General features: G+C 47.8%; 1 protein-coding gene across 1 annotated transcript in view; it reads right to left on the reverse strand.

The window, feature by feature from the left end:
- Window positions 1–642: 642 nt before the first annotated feature.
- LOC134943924 (apoptosis-associated speck-like protein containing a CARD) overlaps window positions 643–26,768 on the reverse strand; it is a 100,573-nt gene continuing 74,447 nt past the window's right edge. Inside the window, exons 4-5 of the mRNA XM_063932486.1 lie at window positions 2,799–2,940; window positions 643–1,063 (exon numbers count right to left, since the gene is read on the reverse strand). Of these exons, the coding sequence (XP_063788556.1) occupies window positions 765–1,063; window positions 2,799–2,940 (441 nt within the window). The 3' untranslated portion in view covers window positions 643–764. The remainder of the gene's footprint in view (window positions 1,064–2,798; window positions 2,941–26,768) is intronic.

Here is a 26,768-nt window from a genome sequence, read left to right on the forward strand (position 1 = left end):
CGAACAGGTGCGGAATGCGCATGTGCAGCGGCCGCAGTGCGCGTGCGCGACGTTGCCCGGCGACAGGGGTTGCCGGGTTACGTCGCGGCCACCGACAGAAGTGGTCGCAGAGCCGACCTCAAAGAAGATTGACAGGCATTCCAGGGCGGATCCGGACCGTTTGAAGCCGTTTTCGGGGAGTGGTGAGTAAAACGCAGGCGTGTCCAGGACAACGGAGGGCAGAGGTGTGACGTCAAAGCCGGGCCCGTTATCGCAGGGATTGTCGCACAGGGTAAGTATGTCCAGGGCTAGTCTTGTGTTGCTTGGAATTTTTTAGCTTAGCAGGGCTGCACAAGCAATCGCAGCTCTGCTAAGCTAAAATACACTCCCCCATAGGCGTGGACTATTGATCGTAGCAGCAGCTAAAAGTTACTGGCTGTGATCAACCCGGAATGACCACCTATGAGACAGATGCTTTTAGGAGCAGCTGTCCCTGCACTGGAGCAATACAGAATCACTCCGCTAGTTTGGTCTGTGCCGCTGCAAATCACAGCTAGATAGCTAACTATTAATAATCAATAGGTCTCTCACTCATCTCTATAGAGACAGAGAGGTTGTGGCTGGATGTTGCTCGCAAGGAAAAAATGTATTAGAGTCCAAAGGTAATGGCTTTTGAATACAATTTTTAATATACAGTAAGTTGCAAAAGCTTGTAGCTATTACTGACCATTTATTGCTTATTGCCCAAACCCATCACCCAATAGACCTCTAGTGCCTAAATATTTCTAGCTGTGTATAGAGGAATGAGCATCAGCTTGCTCCAGGGATCTGATGAGAGGCTTTTTGGTGTCCTTTAGAATCTCGTACAACTTGAACTTGTCACCATCACTCCAAGACCTGATAAAGACATAGAGAGCTCTCATCTTCTCCTGGGAGGTCGGTCTGCTGCGCACATAGTCATAATGCTCATTTGTCAGAAGCTGTGCACTTATGAGTTTATCCAGAACTTCCGTTACCAGGTGCACCCCATGGATCAGATCTTCTCGATGTTTATCCACAAAGTGTGCCTTACACAGAGGATTACCTGTAATCATACAAACACACACATTATATATATATAAATATATATTACTGTCTAATCTCTCGGCCGTCTTTTGCTTGGACATCTTCACTACCTTTATTGCTGTGTCTGACTGGAGTACAGAATATTTAGGCAACTCTAAAGCACATACACTTACTAAAAGAATTCACATCTCATAATACAGATATGGATAAGGGTATCATCAATATGACAGGGACTCTGCATGCAATAACACAACCAGAGAGGAAAAGTTTAGGACTCTGAGATTGTGGGAGGAAGACCACAACAAGTATGTGTAGATCTTACAAACAGAGGCGTCACTAACTTCTGTGATACCCGCTCCAGCAGCCTGAATCAATAAGCGCACCAAATGCACCTGCCAAAAAAATGGGGTGGGGCCTCGCTGTAGGGGGCGTGGCCTTGCTGGAAGTGTGTGGACTCACTGCCCAACCCTCCGTTTTAGATGCTGGTTGCCCTTGAAAAGTATCTGTCTGCGGTGGCGGCTCCTACACTGTGACAGGAGCCGAGTGCCGCATGTATACGTTACATTGCAGCACCCGCCATTTTGGTGTCAACCTTCGGCAGGTGACACACAGGAGTGGCCCACACCCCTATAGTGACGTCACTGCATACAAATCCACACAGTTAAGGCCTTGGTGGGAATCAACCCCAAGACCTCAGTGCTGTTAGGCAGTAATACTAACCACTAGCTACATTTATACATACAGCAAACGAGCAACTCTAAACAATATACTTAAAATGGAAATGATTAGAAATTATTTCTGCCACTGTGGTTACATTGTTCTGGCTTATTTTCTTCCATTCTGCTTAATTCATTTATCACATTTTATAGTATATTTATCTTTAGAATTTTCCACTGCAGACAGAATATCAGGGCCGGAATACAGGAGGGGCGGGAGGTGCGGTCGTCCTGGGGCCCCCACACTCTTCAAGTAACATAAAACTGGAGTACATCACTTAGCTGCTGTCTCCGTTTTCATCTTCTTCGGCGGCTCAGCTGCGCTTTAACAGCAGCCGCCGCCGAGGAGCTTCACTACAGTCAGAGTCTCACGGGATGATGACGTCAAATCCCGCGAGGCACTGACTGTCCATAGCTGCGGCCGTTACGATATGGGCAGGAAAGAGCCAGTCGCAGTGGCTCTAGACCACTACCCCCCAGTGTAAAAATAAGGAGCCCTACACATTTAGCGATGTCAGCGATTTGGACGATGATCGATCTGAATGATGATTGTTATTGACTTGCATTGAGAACTATGGTAAACAATCATTCAGCGTCGGTGTCTCCACACTAGACGATATGAATGATATATATCGTTCATCTCTGAACTAGATCGTTCATATTGCCCATCAATGTCGCTAAGTGTGTAGCCAGTATGTGCTCTGTACAGGAACAATATAACCCACCCAAATCTAACTCTCTCTGCACATGTTACATCTGCCCCCACCCCACCCCACCTTTGCCCATTAGAAAAAGATTTTGCTTTTGCAATCCACGCTGAATTAGGCCCATAGAGCTATATAGACATATAACATATATTTATATATATATATATATATATATATATATATATATATATACACACACATATATATATCGCTATTATGTCACTCTGATAATTTTATTGATAGGGGCACCCACAAGTTTGCTACCCAGGGGTCCCCACAGACCTTAATCCGGCCCTGCTGAATATAGAGTATACAATAGAATATATGTTACCTTTAGGGAATTTTTGAATCCAAACTGGTTTGTCCTTCCTCTCCAATATCACAGAAATGTTCATTTCCGGTGCATTTTCTTTCACATTAATCTCTATGAAGGGACAATTCTCTAGTTCTCCCTTGATATTAATCTGTATAGTCTAGAAATACAAAGAAAGATCACTATAGTGCCATCATTTATATGAAAGTACACGATACTTTCTGTTTCCTGAACATTTGTGAGCTCTGGGCAGTAGGGGAAATCGGGAATTCCATTTTGAAAACAGGAACCTCTTTGGCCTCTATTACACCAGATAAGGTGACCCCACGGAGCATATCCAATTAGCCACGTTAACTTTTTTCTACACGCTGTACATGACATTTTTCTATTTTTCTATACTTAACACACATAAAAACCACATGCTATCCTAATGCACCTGTTTTTTACTCTCTCAAAATGATTTTAGCGCTCGATAGTAACTGACTGCTGCCGCTGCTGTGATTCTTCGGTTCCAGTCTGGTTCAACCTTCTATATCCCTCCAGGTATAGTCCGGTTAAGCCTTCAGTTCTGTGGCTCCAGACCAGTTCAAACCTGCTATTCCTCTTCGGTTGTAGTCCAGTCCAGGCTTCATAGCTTCAGCTTGTCTTCTCCAGTCCAGCCTGCACATCATCAAATTGTGTCATCCATTACAGTTCGTGCCCGGTCCAGGCTGCATGTCTTCAGCCTTTTTTCCCCAGTCTAGCTTACACTTCTTCAGCTTGTGCCATATATTCCAGTTCTTGTAGGGTCCAGCCTGCACATCCTCAGCCAGTGTCATCCATTCCAGGTCCAATCCAGTCCAGTCTGTATATCTTCAGTCTGTGTTCCTGCTTCAGCATCCTGAGCTATAGTGATTACAGCATTGTCATAGTGCCCAGTGCCAAGCCTTTAGTTCAATATATTCAGTGAATTCAAGAAAGTCTTTTGTTTGCAACTCACCTGCTCACTGCAGGGCTAAGTGGACTTTTGCTATGACTGATACTTCAGACTGTATAACAAACAATTACTGCATTCTCAGCACCACAACTCCAAGACTACTTCATGGAGACTCTGTTGATTATACCATCGCTGTGACCATCTCTGGTGACTGTTTCCTAAGGGTCCTCTCTATGAGAGTTGGGGTTCGTGCTAAGTCTTCATTGGTTTGGTCAGTTCCATGTACTGGGAACTGGGCACTGAATCTATGTATGTCTCTGGGGGTTTAGGTTCAAGGCACGTAGCTCAGGTATTTGGGTTGACTCATTCTCAATGGTTTCTAAGTGGCCTATTGATGGCCTGCTTACACTTTGTTCTGTTCCTGAGTTCTCAAGCACTAGTTCCAGCAACACGGTTCAGGTCTGGGGTTGAGTTCTCTCAATTGGTTCCCGCAGTAGACTTAGGGTCTCAGTTATCAATGAGCGATAAAACTCATTATGAATGACAAAACTTGTTGCGAGATATATGGTGCTCCAGCCAATCAGCTACTGTAATGTGTTCAGCTGTTAACTATCACGTGTGTGAAAAATGACAGTTGGAAGCGGATTGGCTGGAGCACCATTTATCATACGCAACGAGTTTATCGTTCACAGTGAGTTTTTTCACTCATTGATAAATGGGCCCCTTAGGGTTTCTAGTGGTCGATGACCTCCCTGATGACACTCGGTTAGTTCCTGTGTAATTGGATGATTCATGACTAAACACCTGATGTTCACCATGTTTCAAGTACTTCATCAGTCCAATCCACGGGTCCCGAACAAGATCCAAGTCCTTAACTTAAGATACTGCATGGAATACAGGAAAAGCCTATATACTGTGCATGGACTAAGGGGAATTTTGAGCAGGGACTAATCTGTTTGGCATCTGCAAATACCCTCTTATTGGACCCTTTACCATGCAGTGGTTTCTATATTGAACATACTGTACCTGCTGCCCACAGTGGACCTATTTACTGTATGGCAAGTTTGGACTTTGTGGTGCCGTTTGAACTTTTATACCTACATGGATTGTCATTGGAAATTTTATCAGGAATAATTTTTCTTAAGTGCTATTGTGACAAGATCACTGGAATAGTGGTGGAAGGCAGTTATATTTGCCCCAGGTTTCTTACCTATGTGTTTACAACCCCAGGAATATTGTGTTTGTTCTGCTGAGAGCTTTTGGCTTTTGGTAAGAACTGGATACAGGGTCCTGGGTTTGAATGTGAGAAGAGAGGGCGGGTTCTCTGTCCATTTAGGCCCAGTTCGGGTCTTTGGGCTGTTAGCCTTACAGAAAGCTAATTAGGGCTTTCAGCTATAGGTGTGTGTTTTAAAGGCTGACAACCTGATCACTGCTCTCTCACACTGCCTGGGGAAAAGGAGAGACTATGGAGTCTCTGTGAGAGAAACCTGCTGCTTGAAAACCAGTGAGCTGTGCCTGGTAAAAACATCTTGTATTTTTTTAATGCGTAAGGATTATCCTGTGTATAGTTAGCGCCGTACGGCAAGGTGTTTATTTTGATGTTTGTTGCTATTTTACAGTACAATAAAACTGGTTGAGACCAGTTGCACCCAACCAATGGACTTGTGTGATCTCTCAGCTGCTGCACACTATCTACATCAGGAGATGGTACCTGTTCCCCTGACCCTGTTACAGCAACTAAACCTTTATGCAGGGCCGTCTTTTCGTATGGGCTCAGTGGGCTCTTGCCCAAGGGCCTCAAGAGAATAAGGGCCCTAGTCTTATAGCTGAGGGTCCCCTCTTTCCAGGGGTACCAGATTTTTGAAAATCGGCTCTGGGGAACCGGAGATATCCGACTTGAAAACAGTGGTCCCCATCCAAGCTTGTTAATTGCTCTCCCCAGCCAGATATTTCGGGTTCTGTCTGGCTTTGAGTATTTCTAAGGGTATACTCCAAAAGCCCTGACTCTCCACTTTTAGTGGACACTGGCAGCTTGTTTCTACTGTTCCCAGAACCAGAGATATCAGCCTTGAAGCAGCTGGTCCCTGCTCCAGCTCCACATGCCTAAAATGCAGTTGTAAATATTCATTGGTCTGGCTCCTGAACTCCCCAAGTCCCCAGAACCTTCTGAAAGGTGGGACTCTCTAGTATTTTATTCCATTCAAAGCTAAGAAATATATGTTCAGGAATTTGAGATATCTGCAGTCAAGCAAGCTGCCCCCCCACCGTAAAGTATTACGCCCACTCCACTAGCCCCCCCCCCCCTACGTATTAAACACCCCCTACCACCCTGGAAGTCATCTACCAGGGCTTCTTCATTCAGCCCAATGACCCCTTCTACAGTTTAGCCCCATCTGTGCAGAAAAGGAGTAATTAGCAGAAATCACTGCTTCAGGTCCTACATGCTGGGCAAAAGATAGAACACCCCCTACTGCCCGCAGGACATCAAAGCTGCTGCTGATAGCTCCTCCCACCCCTACCGCTGGAGCATGGGTAGGGGGCCCAGTGCATTGCTGTGCCCAGGGGCCCACACTGCTGTTAAGACGGCTCTGCCTTTATGTTTTATGAACTCTCCCATTTTTATATATATTTAAAAAAAAAAATGTATGTGTTGTTTTATGTCTATATGCCGGTATTAGCTGCATTATTTATAACTGACCTTGTAAGATCTTTTACAATTGTGTTCATCATTCTACTGCAGTGGTGGCCAACCAGTGGCTCTTGAGCCGCATGCGGCTCTTTCTTCATTCAGATGCGGCTCCTGACACTTGAGATTAGGTGACCGCAAAAGATCCAGAAACCACTGTGCTCCAGCCAGGCACGCAATGCCAGCATCACTAATACCCCTTTCACATCGCACAAATAACCCGGTACCGACACGGCATATTGCCGCGTCGAACCGGGTCAGTGTGCGATGTGAAAGCACACTGGGTGATTTAGCGGGTCGCCTGACCCGGTAAATCAACCCAGTAAAAAAGAAGGGTTTTACCCGGGTTGATTACCGGGTCAGTTGCGGTGTGAATGGGAGCCGTGTCGATGCGACAAGGTTCCCATTCACAAGATAGGGAGAGGCGGCGCTGGAGACGAGCTCATCTCCCGACGCCACCTCCACCCCCGCCCCTGCTGCTGCTGCGCGCTCCGTTGTCATGGCAACCGACCCGGTATATTGCCGGGTCGGAAAGCCTACAACGGAGCGCAAATGCCGGATCCCACCCGGTATGGACACGTTTGTCTTACCGGGTAGGACCCGGCATTTGCGATGTGAATGCATGAGTGGACTGAGGGAGCTGGATACTAGGTGAGAACCCACAGCTACCTCAGCATGGACCACCTCGGGTTTGGAGCAGGGGCTACTGGACACATGAAGGGCTACTACAGTCGCATGGGGGGCTGGAGTGACACATGGAGGAACTGAAGTGTATTATGTTAATCTTGCTTTTAAATGTATTTTATTTGGATTTGTCCCTTTCTATGTATTTCATTTTGGATCTGGCTTTTTCAATGTATTTTATAACGGGCGTGGCCTAGCGGGCACAAGACCACGCCCCATTTTTGCACACGTGCCTTCTGGCGTCCACATGGTGTCGGCTCTTTGGCATGCCCAAAGATTTTTCTTGGCTCTTTGTCGCTGACTGATTGGCCACCCCTGTTCTACTGCATAATAGTGATTTCTTATCCAATTGTAAGTTTCTACATTATTATTTACATGTACTATTATAGGTGTTGTGCTGGAATCCCTTTTTGTTTCTTTTGTATTTCCATTGTTTTTAGGGTTAGGAGGAGCTCTAGATTCCAATTAGCTGCAGACCTATATTAGGCACCAACAATCCTCGATTAGCGCAGCCACTTTCTCTATCTACAAGCAGTGGCCGGTCTTCAAGATTCCTTACTGCCCTATTGTTTTGGATTTAGGGATATATTTACTAAGCCTTAGATGGAGGTAAAGTGGATGGAGATAAAGTACCAGCCAATCAGCTCCTAACTGTCATTTTTCAAACCCAGCCTGTAACATGGCAGTTAGATGCTGATTTACTGGTACCTTATCTCCGTCCACTTTACCTCCTGCTAAGGCTTAGTAAATAGACCCCTTAGTGCCTTAAACCAGGGAGAGGCCATTTAAAGAGGATAATTGTGGCCAGCTATGGAAATGTTACCTTCCAAGACATATGGGAAATTTTATATATACACTGTACACAGGCTTGGACTGGCCCACAGGGGTACAGGGGAAACCACCGGTGGGCCCCGCTGACTGGGGGCCCACCTCCTGCTCTAAGGATCAGGTTCCAGACTGTGCACTTGAATTATACATTATACATATGTTACCTTATACTGGACTATGGTGTATTTCTACAGTGCATTGCTGTTATTAATCTGGTACATTATCATGCATGCAGCAGCTGCATTTACTGTATATATTTACGAAGGGGCCCAGACGTTGCACTCTCTAATGGTTAGTCAAACCAATGAGGTGGCAGGCCACACCCCCTCTGCAGACTGGCTACACCCGTAACACAAGCCCCTATCACTGCATTCCCCCGGTGGGCCCTACATGCCCCAGTCTGACACTGACTGTGCAGAGGGGTGGAAAGTTAGCAGGGTGTGTGTTGTGGGAGCTGGGATTGGGAGGGTCCGTAGAATTCCAGGTTTTTGGGCAGTGTCTCCCTTTTTCTACAGCCAGAAACACTTGTTTCTCCTCACACTAATTTCTTGTTCTCCTCTTCAGCACAGGTTGGAAAGAAGTCTGCATGATGGTAGGTAAAATGTATATGACCATTGTGGGGTGGAAGTGGGGAGCTGTGGAAGGGGGAAGAGGACATATTTGCTGCTGTTACTAATTTGATTTTCCTTTTATTATTTCATAGGAATCTTCTTTGGAATTTCTTCTTTATCTGGCAGTAAAAAAATCTGCATATCCGGAAACAATGTACTGTTCTTCCACCAATAATGTCAATTTCATTTGTTTTCAATAGAGATGAGCGGGTTCCCCGAACTCTACGTGGTTTACATGGGTTCGAGGCAGCCTTGGTTCTTCCTGCCTGACTCGGAAAACCCGAACGAGGCAAAACGTCATCATCCCGCTGTCGGATTCTCGCGAGATTCGGATTCCATATAAAGAGCCGCGCATCGCCGCCATTTTCACTTGTGCATTGTAGAGAGAGCCAGAGGACGTGGCTTACGTTCTCTGAGTGGAAAGCTCAATATCAGCTCAATATCAATGCTCAGTATCAGTGCTGCATTGTGGTGACCAGTATACTACAGTACAATAGTCCAGTGCTGCATCTCGCTGCTCAGTGTCAGTTCTATTGTCCTCATCAGTGCTCAGTATCACTGCTCATTGTCTTGTGCTGCATTGTGGTGACCAGTATACTACAGTACAATAGTCCAGTGCTGCATCTCGCTGCTCAGTGTCAGTTCTATTATCCTCATCAGTGCTCAGTATCACTGCTCATTGTCTTGTGCTGCATTGTGGTGACCTGTATACTACAGTACAATAGTCCAGTGCTGCATCTCGCTGCTCAGTGTCAGTTCTATTATCCTCATCAGTGCTCAGTATCACTGCTCATTGTCTTGTGCTGCATTGTGGTGACCAGTATACTACAGTACAATAGTCCAGTGCTGCATCTCGCTGCTCAGTGTCAGTTCTATTGTCCTCATCAGTGCTCAGGATCACTGCTCATTGTCTTGCTGCTGCATTGTGGTGACCAGTATACTATAGTACAATAGTCCAGTGCTGTTCTCGCTGCCCAGTGTCAGTTCTAGTATCCTCATCAGTGCTCAGTATCACTACTCATTGTCTTGTGCTGCATTGTGGTGACCAGTATACTACAGTACAATAGTCCAGTGCTGCATCTTGCTGCCCAGTGTCAGTTCTATTGTCCTCATCAGTGCTCAGGATCACTGCTCATTGTCTTGCTGCTGCATTGTGGTGACCAGTATACTACAGTACAATAGTCCAGTGCTGTTCTCGCTGCCCAGTGTCAGTTCTAGTATCCTCATCAGTGCTCAGTATCACTACTCATTGTCTTGTGCTGCATTGTGGTGACCAGTATACTACAGTACAATAGTCCAGTGCTGCATCTCACTGCTCAGTGTCAGTTCTATTGTCCTCATCAGTGCTCAGGATCACTGCTCATTGTCTTGCTGCTGCATTGTGGTGACCAGTATACTACAGTACAATAGTCCAGTGCTGTTCTCGCTGCCCAGTGTCAGTTCTAGTATCCTCATCAGTGCTCAGTATCACTACTCATTGTCTTGTGCTGCATTGTGGTGACCAGTATACTACAGTACAATAGTCCAGTGCTGCATCTTGCTGCCCAGTGTCAGTTCTAGTATCCTCATCAGTGCTCAGTATCACTGCTCATTGTCTTGTGCTGCATTGTGGTGCTCAGTATACTACAGTACATTACTAAAAGTCCAGTGTCTTGTGCTGCATCTTGCTGCTGTAGAGTGCTGTGGTAGTAGTGTCCTGTCACTGTACATAGGTCATCGTCATTCCAGTCACAGAGGTATCTGGGGGGTGACAATTCCAGAGTGCTTTTGTGCTGCTCACTAATATTACTAGTACAGTGTCTTGTGCTGCATCGTGCTGCTCAGTGTCAGTTCTCTGTAGTATCATCAGTGCTCAGTATAATCAGTGATCAGTAAAATCAGTAAAATCAGTGATCAGTAAAATCAATGATCAGTAAAATCAGTGATCAGTATAATCAGTGCTCAGTATAATCAGTGCGCTGTTAGACGTGCGCCCGTTATCCGCCATTGGTGCAGTGGGATTTAGACAATTGATGAGGTTATTGTGTCCCCGGTACCAAATCCCATCTAGATTCCACTTCACTAGGCAGGCGATAGCAAGATTTTGCCAATTAATTCCAGTGATTTGGACGTAGCATTACAGTGATTTTACCAATTAATATCAGTGATTTATAATTATTAATTACAGTGATCTTGCCAAATAATTCCAGTGATTTGGACGTATAATTCCAGTGATTTGGACGTATAATTCCAGTGGTAATTGTTTGTGTCGCTTGGCTTAGTAATACAGCTACCTCATTGCACCTCTTCGACATCTTTGCATGAGGTGCTGTTTGGGGCCTAGTTTTTGAAAAGTGCCATCCTGTCTGACACTACCGTATGAGTCCAGGGGTACTGCTGTATTAGTCCAGGGGTACTGCCGTATAAGTCCACCAATTGCATATTTTTTTTAAAGTGACTGGAGTGTGCTGGAGATGCTGTCAGTGGACCGAACAATTGCGGCCCACTCTTGACATTCAGCCACTGCATGAGACTACTAGATGGGCCAGGTGGTTGTGTCGCTTAGATAAGTCATACAGCAACCTCTGTGCACCTTTTTTTCTTCTTTCCATCATGTGCTGTTAGGGGCCTTTTTTTTATATCTGCCCTCCTGTCTGCCACTGCAGTGCCATGCCTAGATGGGCCAGGTGTTTGTGCTGACCACTTGGGTCGCTTAGCTTAGTCATCCAGTGACCTCTGTGCAACCTTTTGGCCTAAAAACAATATTGTGAGGTGTTCAGAATAGACTGGAAATTAGTGGAAATTCTGGTTATTGCGGTTAATAATACTATAGGATCACAATTACCCCCAAATTCTATGATTTAAGCAGTTCTTGATGGGGTTTTTTTTAAAACACCCGAATCCGACAAAAATTCTTAAGGGAGGTTTTGCCAAAATGCGTCCAAATCCAAAACACAACCGCAAAACCTAATCCAAAACCAAAACACAAAGGCCCTCATTCCGAGTTGTTCGCTCGTTAGCTGCTTTTAGCAGCATTGCGCACACGCTAGGCCGCCGCCCTCTGGGAGTGAATCTTAGCATAGCAGAATAGCGAACGAAAGACTAGCAGATTTGCTAATACATAATTCTTAGCAGTTTCTGAGTAGCTCCGGACCTACTCACAGATTGCGATCAGTTCAGTCAGTTTCGTTACTGGTTTGACGTCACAAACACGCTGTTATGCACACCAGTGCCTGCAGGAAAGTACTGGTGTCAGAACTGTTATGCACTCCAGTGTCTGCAGGAATGTACTGGTGTTTTAACTGTTATGCAAAACAAATGGACTCACAGACAAACTGGGAAATATGACATAATGTACACAGAAGGTGATAGGGTAACAAAATACACACAAAGTGAACAGAGAAGCCCAGAGGCTAAGGAACTGGGTATCTCCCTTGTATTAGAACTGCTCAGATAGAAAAAGCAAGATGTTGTGTTTTAATACGTAGAGAACCCAAAATGCTGTTGCTAAGGGCAACAGCAAAACCCTAAAGGGTTACCAACGGGTGTGGCAGTAAACTCCTTGGTCAGAGATGGAATGATAGACACAAGGAGAGTCTCCACAATCGTATTTCTCACTTGCAGTGCACAGGTTTTAGCTTACTGCCACTAAACTGACCCCTGACACCTAGCACAGTGAGACAGGATTAGACAGGCAAGTCTTAGAATACAGCCGCAAACTTGCTAAGTTCACAGAGTAGTAACAGAACTCCCGCAAGCTAAACGACTGACTCCAGTCTTACTGCTAGGTCTGGATTGGCAGAGTGTAATACCAAATCCCCAGGCCTATTTGCAGTAAGCAACAAACAAATACAAAGCTACACAGTACTGGCTAACTTTCATGAACTGACTAACCAACAAAGATTCAGCAGCATCTGCTTACTCTGAAAAGAGGCCTTATAAAGCAGGTGCTGTCCACGCCCCACTCAGACCTCACAGACTGTGAGCACAAAAACCAGCACCGGATCCCCTGCCGTGCACAGAGCCTATAACCACTGCACAGCAAAAGACCCGAACCGGAGTATCAGCTGCGCTCGGGTTACTCCACTAGCACTTGTCTCCCGGTTGCCATGACGACGTGGCAGCACAGGGCAGGAGACCCTAACAGTACCCCCCCTCTGACGAGGGGTCAAGGAACCCCTACCACCGGGTTTATCGGGGAACTGCGAGAAGAAAGAGCGTATCAGTCTGGGGGCATGAAGATCACAACTGCGCACCCACGACCGCTCCTCCAGGCCATACCCCTTCCAGTGCACCAAAAATGACAGCCGACCCCGAACCACCTTGGAGTCAAGAATCCTTTCAACAACAAACTCCCTCTGGCCACGTATCAGAAGAGGGGAAGGTCTTCCACTGGAAGAAGGATTACTAATCGCCCGTTTTAAAAGGGAACAATGAAATGTTTTATTGATACCCAAAGAACGGGGCAGATCTAACTGAAATGCCACCGGATTGATAACCCTGGTGATCTTATAAGGGCCGATGAACCGGGGGCCTAACTTATGAGATGGCTGTCTCAACTTCAAATTCTTGGTAGACAACCAGACGAAGTCTCCTAATTTGAAGCTGCAGGGTCTTTTCCGCTTATCAAAAACCCTTTTGGTCACTAATGACACAGACACAAGGGCTTTCTTCACTTTCCGCCAAATACCTCTAAGGACCGAAACCACAGAGGAACCACCAGGCGTGGAGTCCAGGGGGTCAAAAGAATTGGCCTTAGGATGATGCCCATACACACAAAGGAAGGGAGAGATCCCTGTAGCAGAGTGAGCCGCGTTGTTATAGGCAAACTCCGCCATGGACAGATGAGCAACCCAGTCAGTCTGACACTTGGAGACATAACACCTGAGGAACTGCTCCAAGGACTGGTTCACCCTTTCAGTCTGCCCATTAGACTGCGGATGGTAGCCTGATGACAAGCTGACAGAAATCTGGAGATCGGAACAAAATGCCCTCCAGAATTTGGCCACAAACTGGGATCCGCGGTCAGAGACCACATCAAGTGGCAACCCGTGGAGACGCACAACATGCAGCATAAATAATTCAGACAGGCGTCTGGCTGATGGCAGCCCAACCAGTGGAACGAAGTGCGCCATCTTCGAAAACCTGTCAACGACAACCCAGATGGCTGTCATCCCCGAGGATTTGGGCAAGTCCACCACAAAATCCATTGAAATGTGGGTCCATGGCTTAGATGGAATAGAGAGTGGATGTAATGGGCCAACAGGAACCCCTCTAGGAGTCTTATTTCGGGCACAGATGTCACATGCCCGAACCCACTGATCCACATCCTTAGCCACCGAGGGCCACCACACCGCCCTAGATAGCAACTCCCGAGTTCTGGCAATACCCGGGTGACCTGCCGACTTCTTGGCATGGAATTCCAGGAACACTCGCTGTCTTAACCTAGGAGGCACAAACAAAAGACCTACCGGAAGGTCTGGAGGATCCTGCTCCTGTGCTCTAAGGACTAATGATAAGAGGTCCTGGGTAATGCCCACTTTAATACATGATGGGGAAACAATGGGCAACGGCTCCTCGGTGGTCTCCTGGATTGGAGCAAAACTCCGCGAGAGCGCATCAGCCTTGATGTTTTTTGACCCAGGGCGATATGTTATCAAAAAATTAAAGCGAGCAAAAAACAAAGCCCATCGTGCCTGCCTGGCATTGAGACGCTTCGCTGACTCTAAATATGCCAGATTCTTATGGTCAGTGAGAATTGAGACCACAAACTTAGCCCCCTCAAGCCAGTGTCTCCACTCCTCGAGTGCATCCTTAATAGCCAACAATTCCCGGTTTCCCACGTCATAATTCATCTCGGCAGGCGAAAATTTACGGGAAAAATAAGCACAGGGATGAAGGCGATTATCAGACACTCCCATCTGAGAAAGCACTGCCCCAATACCCATCTCAGAGGCATCCACCTCCACCACAAAAGGACGCTCTGGATCTGGGTGTCGCAGCACCTTGGCCGAAACAAATGCCCTTTTGAGACGGGCAAAAGCCGCTTTAGCCTCACAAGACCAGTGAGCAACATCCGCCCCTTTCTTAGTGAGTGCCACCAAGGGCGCCACTATAGACGAAAATCCAGCGATAAATCGTCTATAAAAATTCGCAAAGCCCAGGAAACGCTGAAGCGCCTTCAAACTAGTGGGCTGCACCCAATCCAGGACTGCCTGTACCTTGGAACCCTCCATTTGGAAACCTTCTGGGGAGATAATATATCCTAGAAATGCGATTTGCTGAACTTCAAATTCGCACTTCTCCAGCTTCGCCCCAAGCCGGTGGTCTCTGAGTTTCTGGAGGACTAAGCGTACATGCTTCCGATGTTCCTCCAGGGAATGGGAGAAGATTAGGATGTCATCTAAGTATACAACTAAGAATCTATCCAAATATTCCCTGAGCACATCATTCATGAAATCCTGGAAGACTGCCGGGGCATTACAGAGCCCAAAAGGCATCACCAAATATTCATAATGCCCTGAGTGGGTATTAAAGGCAGTCTTCCATTCATCCCCCTCTCTTATTCGGATTAGATTGTACGCACCGCGTAGGTCAATCTTAGAAAAAATGGTGGCAGTACGAAGCTGGTCAAACAAGACCGAAATGAGAGGCAGTGGGTATGAGTTTTTAATCGTGATACGGTTCAATTCCCTGAAGTCGATGCAGGGTCGCAACGAACCGTCCTTTTTACCCACGAAGAAGAACCCCGACCCAACTGGAGACTGTGAAGGTCTGATAAATCCCTTAGCCAAGTTCTCCTGAATGTACTCTGCCATAGCCTGAGTCTCAGGACGTGACAGGGAGTACAACCTGCTCTTCGGAAGCTTAGCATTTGGCAACAAATCAATGGCACAGTCATAGGGGCGATGGGGAGGTAGTACCTCTGCAACTTTTTTGGAGAACACGTCCGCAAAATCTGCATAACACCCTGGCAATCCTGGCAAACTTAGCTGCGAGAGCCTGACTGGAAGGCTCAAGCAACTCCTGAAACAATCAGTACCCCAACTAAGAATCTCCCCAGAGACCCAGTCAAATTGAGGATTGTGGGCCCTTAACCAGGGTAACCCCAACACCAATGGGGCAAAAGTACAGACAGTCACATAAAAGGACAATTTTTCAGAGTGTGTGGCTCCAATAAACAAAGAAATCTGGCTAGTGCAAGAGGTAATTTTACCTTGGAATAATGGTTCCCCGTTTAACCCACAAATCTCAATTTCCGATGCCAAGGGTACTAAGGGAACAGAGTGTTTCAGGGCGAATTGGCGGTCCATAAAAACCCCGTCGGCCCCACTGTCCACAAAGGCCTCAGTCTTGACAGTTTGACCGAGGATCTTCAAGGTCACCGGAATGATAAAAGTCTTCTTGGGAAATTCTGACTTCTGGCCTGACAGGATATTTCCCATCACCCTCAGGCCCTGAAGTTTTCCGGCTTTTCTGGGCATGATACTACCACATGACCTTTATTCCCACAGTACAAACACAACCCCTGCTGTCTCCTCCGCGTCTTCTCACGCGAGGAGAGGCGGGTAGCCCCAATCTGCATAGGCTCCTCAGAAAATTCCTCAGAGTCTGAGGTTCCCTTGGGAAGGAAGGAAATCTCAGTCTCCCTTTCAAGCCTACGCTCTCTCAGCCGCCTATCCACCCGGATGGATAACTGCATGAGCTGATCCAAGCTATCAGGCAAGGGATATTGTACCAGTTGGTCCTTTATCTGGTTAGAAAGACCTCTTCGGTACTGGTGTCTCAGGGCTGGGTCATTCCACTGGGTATCATGGGCCAACCTCCGAAACTCCGTACAGTAAACCTCAACTGGCCTTCGCCCTTGCTTAAGGATCGAAATCTGAGCCTCGGCTGAGGCCGTCTTGTCAGGGTCATCATACAACATGCCCAGTGCCGTAAAAAAAGCATCAACACTTTTAAGCGACGGACAGTCAGGCTGCAACCCATATGCCCAGACCTGTGGGTCTCCTTGTAGCAAGGAAATCACTATGCCCACCCGCTGAATCTCCGACCCAGAAGACTGAGGCCTAAGCCGGAAGTATAGCTTGCAGCTCTCCTTGAAACAAAAGAACTGCGAGCGATCTCCAGAAAAACGATCCGGGAGATTTACTTTCGGCTCCTTAACCCCTGCAGGTGCTGCTGCTGCGGGAGCTCCGCCAGCAGCCTGGGAGGTGTGCATTTTAATGGACAAATCATTAAATTGTCGAGTCAGGACCTGCACCTGATCGACCACCTGTTGCAACGTATTTTGAGGGGTATACTCCATATTCCCACAAAATTTCAACAGGAGTATTGGGCTGCTGAATATGTTATGCACACCAGTGCCCGCAGGAAAGTACTGGTGTCAGAACTGTTATGCACTCCAGTGTCTGCAGGAATGTACTGGTGTTTTAACTGTTATGCAAAACAAATGGACTCACAGACAAACTGGGAAATATGACATAATGTACACAGAAGATGATAGGGTAACAAAATACACACAAAGTGAACAGAGAAGCCCAGAGGCTAAGGTACTGGGTATCTCCCTTGTATTAGAACTGCTCAGATAGAAAAAGCAAGATGTTGTGTTTTAATACGTAGAGAACCCAAAATGCTGTTGCTAAGGGCAACAGCAAAACCCTAAAGGGTTACCAACGGGTGTGGCAGTAAACTCCTTGGTCAGAGATGGAATGATAGACACAAGGAGAGTCTCCACAATCCTATTTCTCACTTGCAGTGCACAGGTTTTAGCTTACTGCCACTAAACTGACCCCTGACACCTAGCACAGTGAGACAGGATTAGACAGGCAAGTCTTAGAATACAGCCGCAAACTTGCTAAGTTCACAGAGTAGTAACAGAACTCCCGCAAGCTAAACGACTGACTCCAGTCTTACTGCTAGGTCTGGATTGGCAGAGTGTAATACCAAATCCCCAGGCCTATTTGCAGTAAGCAACAAACAAATACAAAGCTACACAGTACTGGCTAACTTTCATGAACTGACTAACCAACAAAGATTCAGCAGCATCTGCTTACTCTGAAAAGAGGCCTTATAAAGCAGGTGCTGTCCACGCCCCACTCAGACCTCACAGACTGTGAGCACAAAAACCAGCACCGGATCCCCTGCCGTGCACAGAGCCTATAACCACTGCACAGCAAAAGACCCGAACCGGAGTATCAGCTGCGCTCAGGTTACTCCACTAGCACTTGTCTCCCGGTTGCCATGACGACGTGGCAGCACAGGGCAGGAGACCCTAACACACGCCCTGCGTTCGTCCAGCCACTCCCCCGTTTCTCCAGCCACTCCCGCGTTTTTCCCTGGCACGCCTGCGTTTTTTAGCAAACGCCATGAAAACGCTGAGTTGCCGCCCAGAAACACCCACTTCCGGTCAATCACACTACGATCACTCTAGCGTTGAAAAAACGTTGCTTGAGCTTGTGTAAATCTACTAAGTTCTTAGTTAAATAACTTAAGTGCATGCGCTGTGCGTACCATGCGCATGCGCATTTTCTACCTATTCGCTGCGTTGCGAAAATCGTCAACGAGCGAACAACTCGGAATGACCCCCAGAACCCGAAAAATGCCGCTGCACATCTCTAGTTTTCAAATCAAATAAATCAATGCTGTATAATTCAGGGGCAACTTGTGTTTATAAAAGTTCTGTGTATTATGTTTTGTGTATTGTTAGGCCGCTGTTGAATTTCTTATGCTCTTGGAGGAGGTCGTTTTGAGGATTACCAGCTATCTAACAACAATGCTCCTTCAGGTCTTCCGTGGGAGTCCATTGGTCTTCCGAATCTTTTCTTCCTTTGGAAGAAGAAGGCTCTCTGGGGTATATTTACTAAGCTCCCGATTTTGACCGAGATGCCGTTTTTTTTTTCTTCAAAGTGTCATCTCGGGAATTTACTAAGCAAAAATCTCGGCAGTGATGATGGCATTCGTAATATTTTGGAAGTCCTTGCAAAAAAATACGAATCAATACACCATCGGTCAAATATGCCAGCAAATTGGTAGAACTCAAAGCACAAAAGAACCAAACACTGCCGTGAAAAAATACAATTCGTAATAAAGTGATAAAAAAAAAACAGACCTGCTTTTTTTTACCGTGATTGGATAGGCATGCACGGATCCATGAGATCCGTGCATGTAGATCAGTGGGAAGGGGTGGGAAAGTATATATATTTTTTTTAAATTGCGTGGGGTCCCCCCTCCTAAGCCTAACCAGCCTCTGGCTCTTTGAGCCGGTCCTGGTTGAAAAAATATGGACCCTGGATTTTGTGAGTATAATTTTTTCAACAGGTACACAATGGATTCTACATGGAGAAGAGGACCGACCTGCGTGGGAACATAAGGTAAGTATGTGTATATGGTGGTGTGCATGTATGTATTAAAGTTATACTTTCAAGGTGTGTGTGTGTGTGTGTTATGTCTTTATTGGGGTATTTTTTTAGTAGTAGTACTACAGGTACCAGCGGGCCCGTTTTTCTGCCGCATGTTGGTACTTGTGGTTCTCCAAGTACCAGCTTGCGGGGGAGGCTTGCTGGGCCTTGTAGTACTGCTACTAAAAACAATATAAATCATTTTTAACAAAGGCTATCAGCCCCCCATCCGCAGCCCTTGGATGGGGGGGACAGACTCGGCTTCACCCCTGGCCCTTGGGTGGCTGGGGGGGGAGACCACTTGATTGAAGGGGTTCCCACTCCCCCAGGGTACCCCGGCCAGGGGTGACTAGTTGGGTATTTAATGCCACGGCCGCAGGGCACTGTATAAAAGTGACCCCCGGCTGTGGCATTATCTGTCCAGCTAGTGGAGCCCGATGCTGGTTTCAAAAATACGGGGGACCCCTACGCTTTTTGTCTCCCGTATTTTTGGAACCAGGACCAGGCGCAGAGCCTGGTGCTGGTTGATTAAATATGGGGGAACCCCTGTCAAAAAAAAACGAATGACATCGACATCGGACAAAACGAAAATGCAGAATACGACAGCTTAGTAAATTAGCCGTAAAAAAATTTTTTTTTTTGCACTTTTACACTTTTGATGTCATTCGTGATTAATCTCCCACCAAATCGGGAGAATTTCGAATGTTAGAAAATATACCCCCCTGTTGCTTCGAGACATTTTTTTTTTTTTTTTAAAGACAAAAACAAGAAAAAAATGTAACAGCAAGGAATTCAGAGGAAAGACAGTCAAAACGAATGATGATCTGTCACATAATTGTATAGTGTATGCCCAGCTTTCGGTGTGTGGGGCAACGTTTTAGTTGGACAGACAAGTTGGGCTGTTGGTCAGTTGGATGGTCGGGGGGAAAGTTGGTCTGATGAATGGCCCGAATCAGCGAAGTGCCTACAAACAAAATAGCAACTTAGCAAACTTGCTTAAAAACTAATGAACTTCAACAATAGACACAATATACACGTAACGTAAAAACAGACAAACTTATTAACTAATAACTTTTAGCAAACTAACAACAAAGATGTGTGGGGTGTGTGCTGTGATAGGAGGGAGAGGGATGGTGCGCTGTGATGTGATGTGCTAAACAACAACTAAAAAAATAATAATAGTCAAACAACAAATCTACTCTTAACAAATGTTCTGTGTATGGTGTAGGGGGGAGGGGCCTGGCCCTTTGGGCTGTGTGTGGGGTGCTATTGAGTGTGCTTATTAACAGCAATATACACTTAAAGATGGGTACACACAGAACAATTACAGCCACGATGTGGGTGTTCCCGATCAAACGAAATGGCACATCGTGTACATCGATCCATGTGTATGATCGATACCGATGGCGATGCGCGCTAAAAGCCCCAGATCTTTTGAACATGCAAGAAGATCTCTGGTTGTTGTTAGTGACGCATGGCCTCCGCACCTCCCCCCGCCATTTGTTCAGGGCCATCTTAACAGAAGTGTAGGCCCCTGGGCACAGCAAGGCACTGGGGTCTCTACCCATCCTGCAGCGGTAGGGGTGGGGGTGCTATCAGTGACAGCTTTGATGTCCTGCGGACGATAGAGTGTGTTCTATCTTCCGCTCAGCATGTAGGACCTGGAGCAGTAATTTCTGCTAATTACTCCTTTACTGAGTGCACAGATGGGGCGGGAGGGAGAACACTAAACTGTAGAAGGGGGCATTGGGCTGAATGAAGGGGCCCCGGTACATGACTTCCAGGGTGGTAGGTTGTGTTTAATATACAGGGGAGGGGTGGATAGTGGAGAGGGCTTAATATTCATCATTTTCTGGTGGGAGGGCAGCTTGCCTGACTGCAGATACCTCCAGTTCCTGGAAATAGATTTCTTAGCATTTAATGGGGTAAAACACTAGAGAGTCCCACCTTTCAGGAGATATTGGGGACTTGGGGATCAGAGTTCAGGAGTCAGAGCAATCCACCAATGAAAATATAAAACTGCATACCAGCCGTATGGAGCTGGAGCAGGGACCAGCTGCTGGAAGGCTGATATCTCTGGTTCTGGGCATAGTAGAGACAAGAGTATCCACTGACAGGGGAGAGTCTCATCTTTTGGAATATACTTTCAGAAAAACTCAAAGTCAGACAGAACCCAAGATATCTGGCTGGGAAGATAAATTAACAGTCTTGGATGGGGGCCACTGCTTTGAACTTGAAATCGGATATCTCCTGTTCCCCAGGGCCGATTTTCAAAAACCTAATACCCCTTGGAAAGAGCCCATTGAGCCCATACGAAAAGACGGTCCTGCGTTTGTCACTGCCAGCATCAGCAAGTGTGTATGCCCCCCGCCGAGCACGATGTTCTGTTCAGTGAAACTTCATGCCAAGTGTACGCACCATAACAAGTAAACAAAACAAAACAAAAATGTGTAGCATGGGGGGTTTGCGATGCAATGGGGTGATTTGTTTAAATAGAAATAATAGGATTTTAATTACCTACTGGTAAATTATTTTCTCGTAGCCCGTAGAGGATGCTGGGGCCCATATTAGTACCATGGGGTATAGATGGGTCCATCAGGAGCCATTGGCACTTTAAGAGTTTAATAGTGTGGGCTGGCTCCTCCCTCTATGCCCCTCCTACCAGACACAGTCTAGAAACTGTGCCCAAGGAGACGACATACTTCGAGAGAAGGACATACACAGATAGTGGCAAGATTCATACCAGCTCACACAAACAAGGCAAATCCGTCCAACAGGACAGAAAACTCAGCAACAGCTGTAACAGTACTGAAACCAGTAAAGAAATGCAGAACTTACCTAGGAACAAGGCAGTACTGAACCAAATAAACACTGCAGGATAATGAAGCGCTGGGCGGGCGCCCAGCATCCTCTATGGACTTTGAGAAAAGGATTTACCGGTAGGTAATTAAAATCCTATTTGCCACTTACGTCCTAGACAGAGGCGTAACTAGGGTTTTTGGAGCCCAGGGCAAGATGGAAAATGGCGCCCCCCCCCCTTTAAAAAAAACACTAAAAGAAGCATGTGCGCGCGCCGAAGGCACGCGCGTCCAAAAAACGGGCGTGGTCACACTCCAGAAGGGGTGTGGCCACTGAAAATGGCCCACAGTGCCAGTTACATTGCCCCATGGTGCCAGATACATGCCCCACGGTGCCAGATACATGCCCCACGGTGCCAGATACAATGCCCCACTCAGTGCCGGATACAATGCCCCACTCAGTGCCGGATACAATGCCCCACTCAGTGCCAGTTACATGCCCCACAGTGCCAGATACATGCCCCACAGTGCCAGTTACAGTGCCCCACAGTGCCAGTTACAGTGCCCCACAGTGCAGGATACAGTGCCCCACAGTGCCAGTTACAGTGCCCCACAGTGCCAGTTACAGTGCCCCACAGTGCTGGATACAATGCCCCACAGTGCCAGTTACAGTGCCCCACAGTGCCAGTTACAGTGCCCCACAGTGCTGGATACAATGCCCCACAGTGGCAGTTACATGCCCCACAGTGCTGGATACAATGCCCCACAGTGCCAGTTACATGCCCCACGGTGCCAGTTACATGCCCCACAGTGCCAGTTACAGTGCCCCACAGTGCCAGTTACAGTGCCCCACAGTGCTGGATACATGCCCCACAGTGCCAGACCCCCCCCCTTCCGCCGCCGGACCCCCCTGCCCCGTCACTCACCTGTGAGGGGTGGAGAGCGCAGCGCAGCGCCTCTCCTTTCCCTCGCTGCTCCCTCCGGACGCCGGCGACTGTCTGGCGCCGGTTCGCTAGCCAATCAGAGCTCGCGGACCGGCAGCCAATCAGGAACCGGTCCGCAAGCCCTGATTGGCTAGCGCCGGAGACCGGACACGGCAGCGCTGCTAGTGCTCCAGCGGCGGTGAGGGGAGGGAGAGACGCTGCGCTCTCTCCTCCACTCACATTTAGGGGTAACGGGGCGAGTGGGGCATGGTGCCCTGGACGCCGGCGGCGCCCCCCTCTCCTGGGCCTGCCAGGGCGCCCAGGGCACGTGCCCCACTCGCCCTACCCTAGTTACGCCTCTGGTCCTAGAGGATGCTAGGGTCCATATTAGTACCATGGGGATGTACCAAAGCTCCCAGAACGGGGGGGGGGGGGAGAACGCGCAGGCTCCTGCAGAACTGCTTGACTAAACTTGAGGTCCTCGGAGGCCAATGTATCGAACTTGTAAAACTTAGCAAACGTGTTCGACCCAGACCAAGTAGCCGCACGGCAAAGCTGCAAAGCCAAGACACCCCGGGAAGCCGCCCAGGAAGAACCCACCTTACGAGTAGAGTAGGCCTTAACAGATTTTGGACACAGCAATCCTGCCGTAGAATATGTATGCTGGATAGTGAACCTGATCCAGCGAGAAATTGTCTGCTTAGAAGCAGGACACCCAATTTTCTTGGGATCATAAAGGACAAACAGAGAGTCTGATTTTCTGTGACGAGCAGTCCTCTTCACATAGATCTTCAAAGCCCTCACAACATCCAAAGATTTCGAAGAAATTGAGGAGTCAGTAGCCACTGGCACCACAATAGGTTGGTTGATATGAAAAGCCGACACAACCTTTGGAAGGAAATGTTGACGTGTCCTGAGTTCCGCCCTATCTTCATGGAAGACCAAATAGGGACTTTTACAGGACAAAAGCCCCCAATTCCGACACATGTCGCGCAGAAGCCAAGGCCAACAAGATGACAGCCTTCCACGTGAGAAACTTGACCTCAGCCTCCGGTAAAGGCTCAAACCAATCTGATTGCAGGAAATGCAACACCCCGTCAAGATCCCAGGGTGCCGTCGGTGCCACAAAGGGAGGATGGATGTGCAGCACCCCTTTCAAAAAGGTCTGAACCTCAGGGAGGGCTGCCAATTGTTTCTGTAAGAAAATGGATAAAGCCGAAATCTGGACCTTGAGAGATCCCAATCTCAGGCCCATATCCACACCTGCTTGCAGGAATAAGAGAAAACGTCCAAGTTGAAACTCCACCGCAGGAAACTTCTTGGAATCACACCAAGACACATACTTTTTAAAAATCCGATGGTAATGTTTAGATGTTACTCCCTTCCTAGCCTGTATCAAGGTAGGAATAACCGCGCTCGGAATACCCTTCCGAGCTAAAATATGGCGCTCAACCTCCATGCTGTCAAACGCAGCCGTGGTAAGTCTTGATAAGCGAACGGCCCCTTTTTGTAGAAGGTCCTCCCGAAGAGGTAGAGGCCTTGGATCTTCCAATAGTAGATCCAGCAGATCCGCGTACCAAGCCCTCCTTGGCCAGTCTGGAGCAATGAGGATTGTCTGAACCCTTGTCCTTTTTACAAGTTTTAGAATTCTTGGAATGAGAGGAAGTGGAGGGAACATATACACTGACTTGAACACCCACGGTGTCACCAGTGCATCCACCGCCACTGCTTGTGGGTCTCTCGACCTGGAACAGTACCTCCAAATCTTCCTGTTGAGGCGGGAGGCCATCATGTCAATGTGAGGTACACCCCAATGACTTGTTACCTCCTTGAACACCTCCGGCTGGAGGCCACACTCTCCCGGATGGAGATCGTGTCTGCTGAGGAAGTCCGCTTCCCAGTTGTCCACTCCCGGAATGAAGATTGCTGACATCGCCACTGCATGCCTTTCTGCCCAGAGGAGGATTCTTGTCACCTCTGACATTGCAGCTCTGTTCTTCGTTCCGCCCTGTCGGTTTATGTAGGCCACTGTCGTTACGTTGTCCGACTGCACCTGACCAGCCTGACCTTGCAGAGGGTGTGCTGCTTGACGAAGACTGTTGTACATGGCTCTTAGCTCCAGGATGTTTATTGGAAGAAGGTATTCCTGACTTGACCACCTTCCTTGGAACGTTTCCCCTTGAGTGACTGCTCCCCAACCTCTGAGACTTGCATCCGTGGTTAGAAGGATCCAGTCCTGAACCCCGAACCTGCGGCCCTCCAGAAGGTGAGGCAGTTGTAGCCACCAGAGGAGTGAAATCCTTGCTTTCGGCGACAGACGGATCCTCTTGGGCATGTGTAGGTGAGATCCCGACCACTGGTCCAGTAAATCCAGCTGAAAAGACAGAGCATGAAACCTTCCATACTGCAGAGCTTCGTAGGAGGCAACCATCTTCCCCAGAAGGCGGATGCACTGATGAACCAATACCCCGGTAGGCTTCAAGACATCCCGGACTATTGTCTGTATCACCAACGCTTTCTTGCACCTTTGTGTCGAGGATCATTCCCAGGAAAGACAGCCTCCTTGTCGGCTCCAGATGAGACTTTGGAAGGTTCAGGATCCAACCGTGCTCCCTGAGCAGATGAGTCGGGAGAGCAATGGACCTTAACAACTTCTCCCTGGACGATGCCTTGATCAGCAGATCGTCCAGATATGGAATTATGTTCACCCCCTGCTTGTGGAGGAGAACCAAAATCTCTGCCATCACCTTGGTGAAGACCCTCGGTGCCGTAGAGAGACCGAATGGGAGTGCTTGAAACTTATAGTGATCTTCTAACAGTGCAAACCTGAGATAAGCCTGATGCGGCGACCAAATGGGAATGTGGAGGTATGCATCCTTGATGTCCAGGGACACCAGAAACTCCCCCTCCTTCAGACCTGAGATCACCGCCCTCAGAGATTCCATTTTGAATTTGAACTGCCTGACAGAACCATCCAAATTCGGTACCACAAAAAGGTTTGAATAGTAACCCTTGTTTTGATGAGGTGGAACTGGAACAATGACTTCTGACATTTCCAATTTTCGGATAGCTGCCTTTAGGATAGCTCTGTCTGTCAGCAAAGCTGGCAAGCCTGATTTGAAGAATCGGTGAGGTGGAAGAGTTTGAAACTCCAGCCTGTACCCCTGAGACACAATATACTGCACCCAGGGATCCAGGCCGGACGACAACCAGACGTGACTGAAACGCCGGAGTCTTGCTCCACCTGACCAACCTCCAGGCTGTGCGGTCCACCGTCATGCTGAGGAGTTGGAGGCACCAGAAGCAGACTTCTGGTCCTGGGAACCTGCAGGTGCAGGTTTTTTGGATTTAGCACGACCTCCTCTAAAGAAGGTGTTAGACGGCTTGTTCTTTTTAGTCCTAGCGGTCCGAAAGGAACGAATGTGACTTATTGGGAGAAAAGGGTTTCTTCGTAGCCGGTGCAGCTGAGGGAAGAAAAGGAGACTTACCCGCGGTTGCCGTGGAAATCCACGCATCAAGCGCCTCCCCAAAAAGAGCCTGACCTGTGTAAGGTAGGTTCTCCACACTTCTCCTGGATTCCGCGTCCGCAGACCACTGGCGCAGCCAGAGACCCCTGCGAGCCGAGATTGACATGGAGGAGATCCCCGCAGCCATGGAACCCAGGTCCTTCATGAATTCTACCATAAATCCTGCAGAATCCTGTATGTTACGTAAAAACAATTCAACGTCACCTTTATCCATCGTAGCCAAGCTGTCACGATCCGGGTATCTGGACGCCATTACTTACCCTTCAGATGCCTCCTAAGGCTGGCTCAGCGTTCCAGGACCGGATTCCGCTGTTCCTGAGTTTCCACATGCAGAATGTCAGAGTGGTGATTTCATCAGCCGCGGCCTCCGCTGTGCCCGCGTGGTTAAATGTGCGCTTGTCAGTCTGGCGTCTCCTGTCTCCTGTGGCCGGCGTCGCCATTACTGTTTCAATTCTCACATGGATTACAAACCAAACTTCCCTCCAAGTGTCTGCATGGGCGCAGCCATCTTGGATTCTGTCATCTGATCATTTCCACCAATCTGCTGTCTGTATTGTTGATTTGCATAATTGCCTAGCCAACCCCTTCCTTGCTGCAGGTATAAGTAAGCTGTGCCTGAGCAAGGAAGGCGTCAGT

Source organism: Pseudophryne corroboree, chromosome 7, assembly GCF_028390025.1.
Source record: "Pseudophryne corroboree isolate aPseCor3 chromosome 7, aPseCor3.hap2, whole genome shotgun sequence".
NCBI lineage: Eukaryota > Metazoa > Chordata > Amphibia > Anura > Myobatrachidae > Pseudophryne > Pseudophryne corroboree.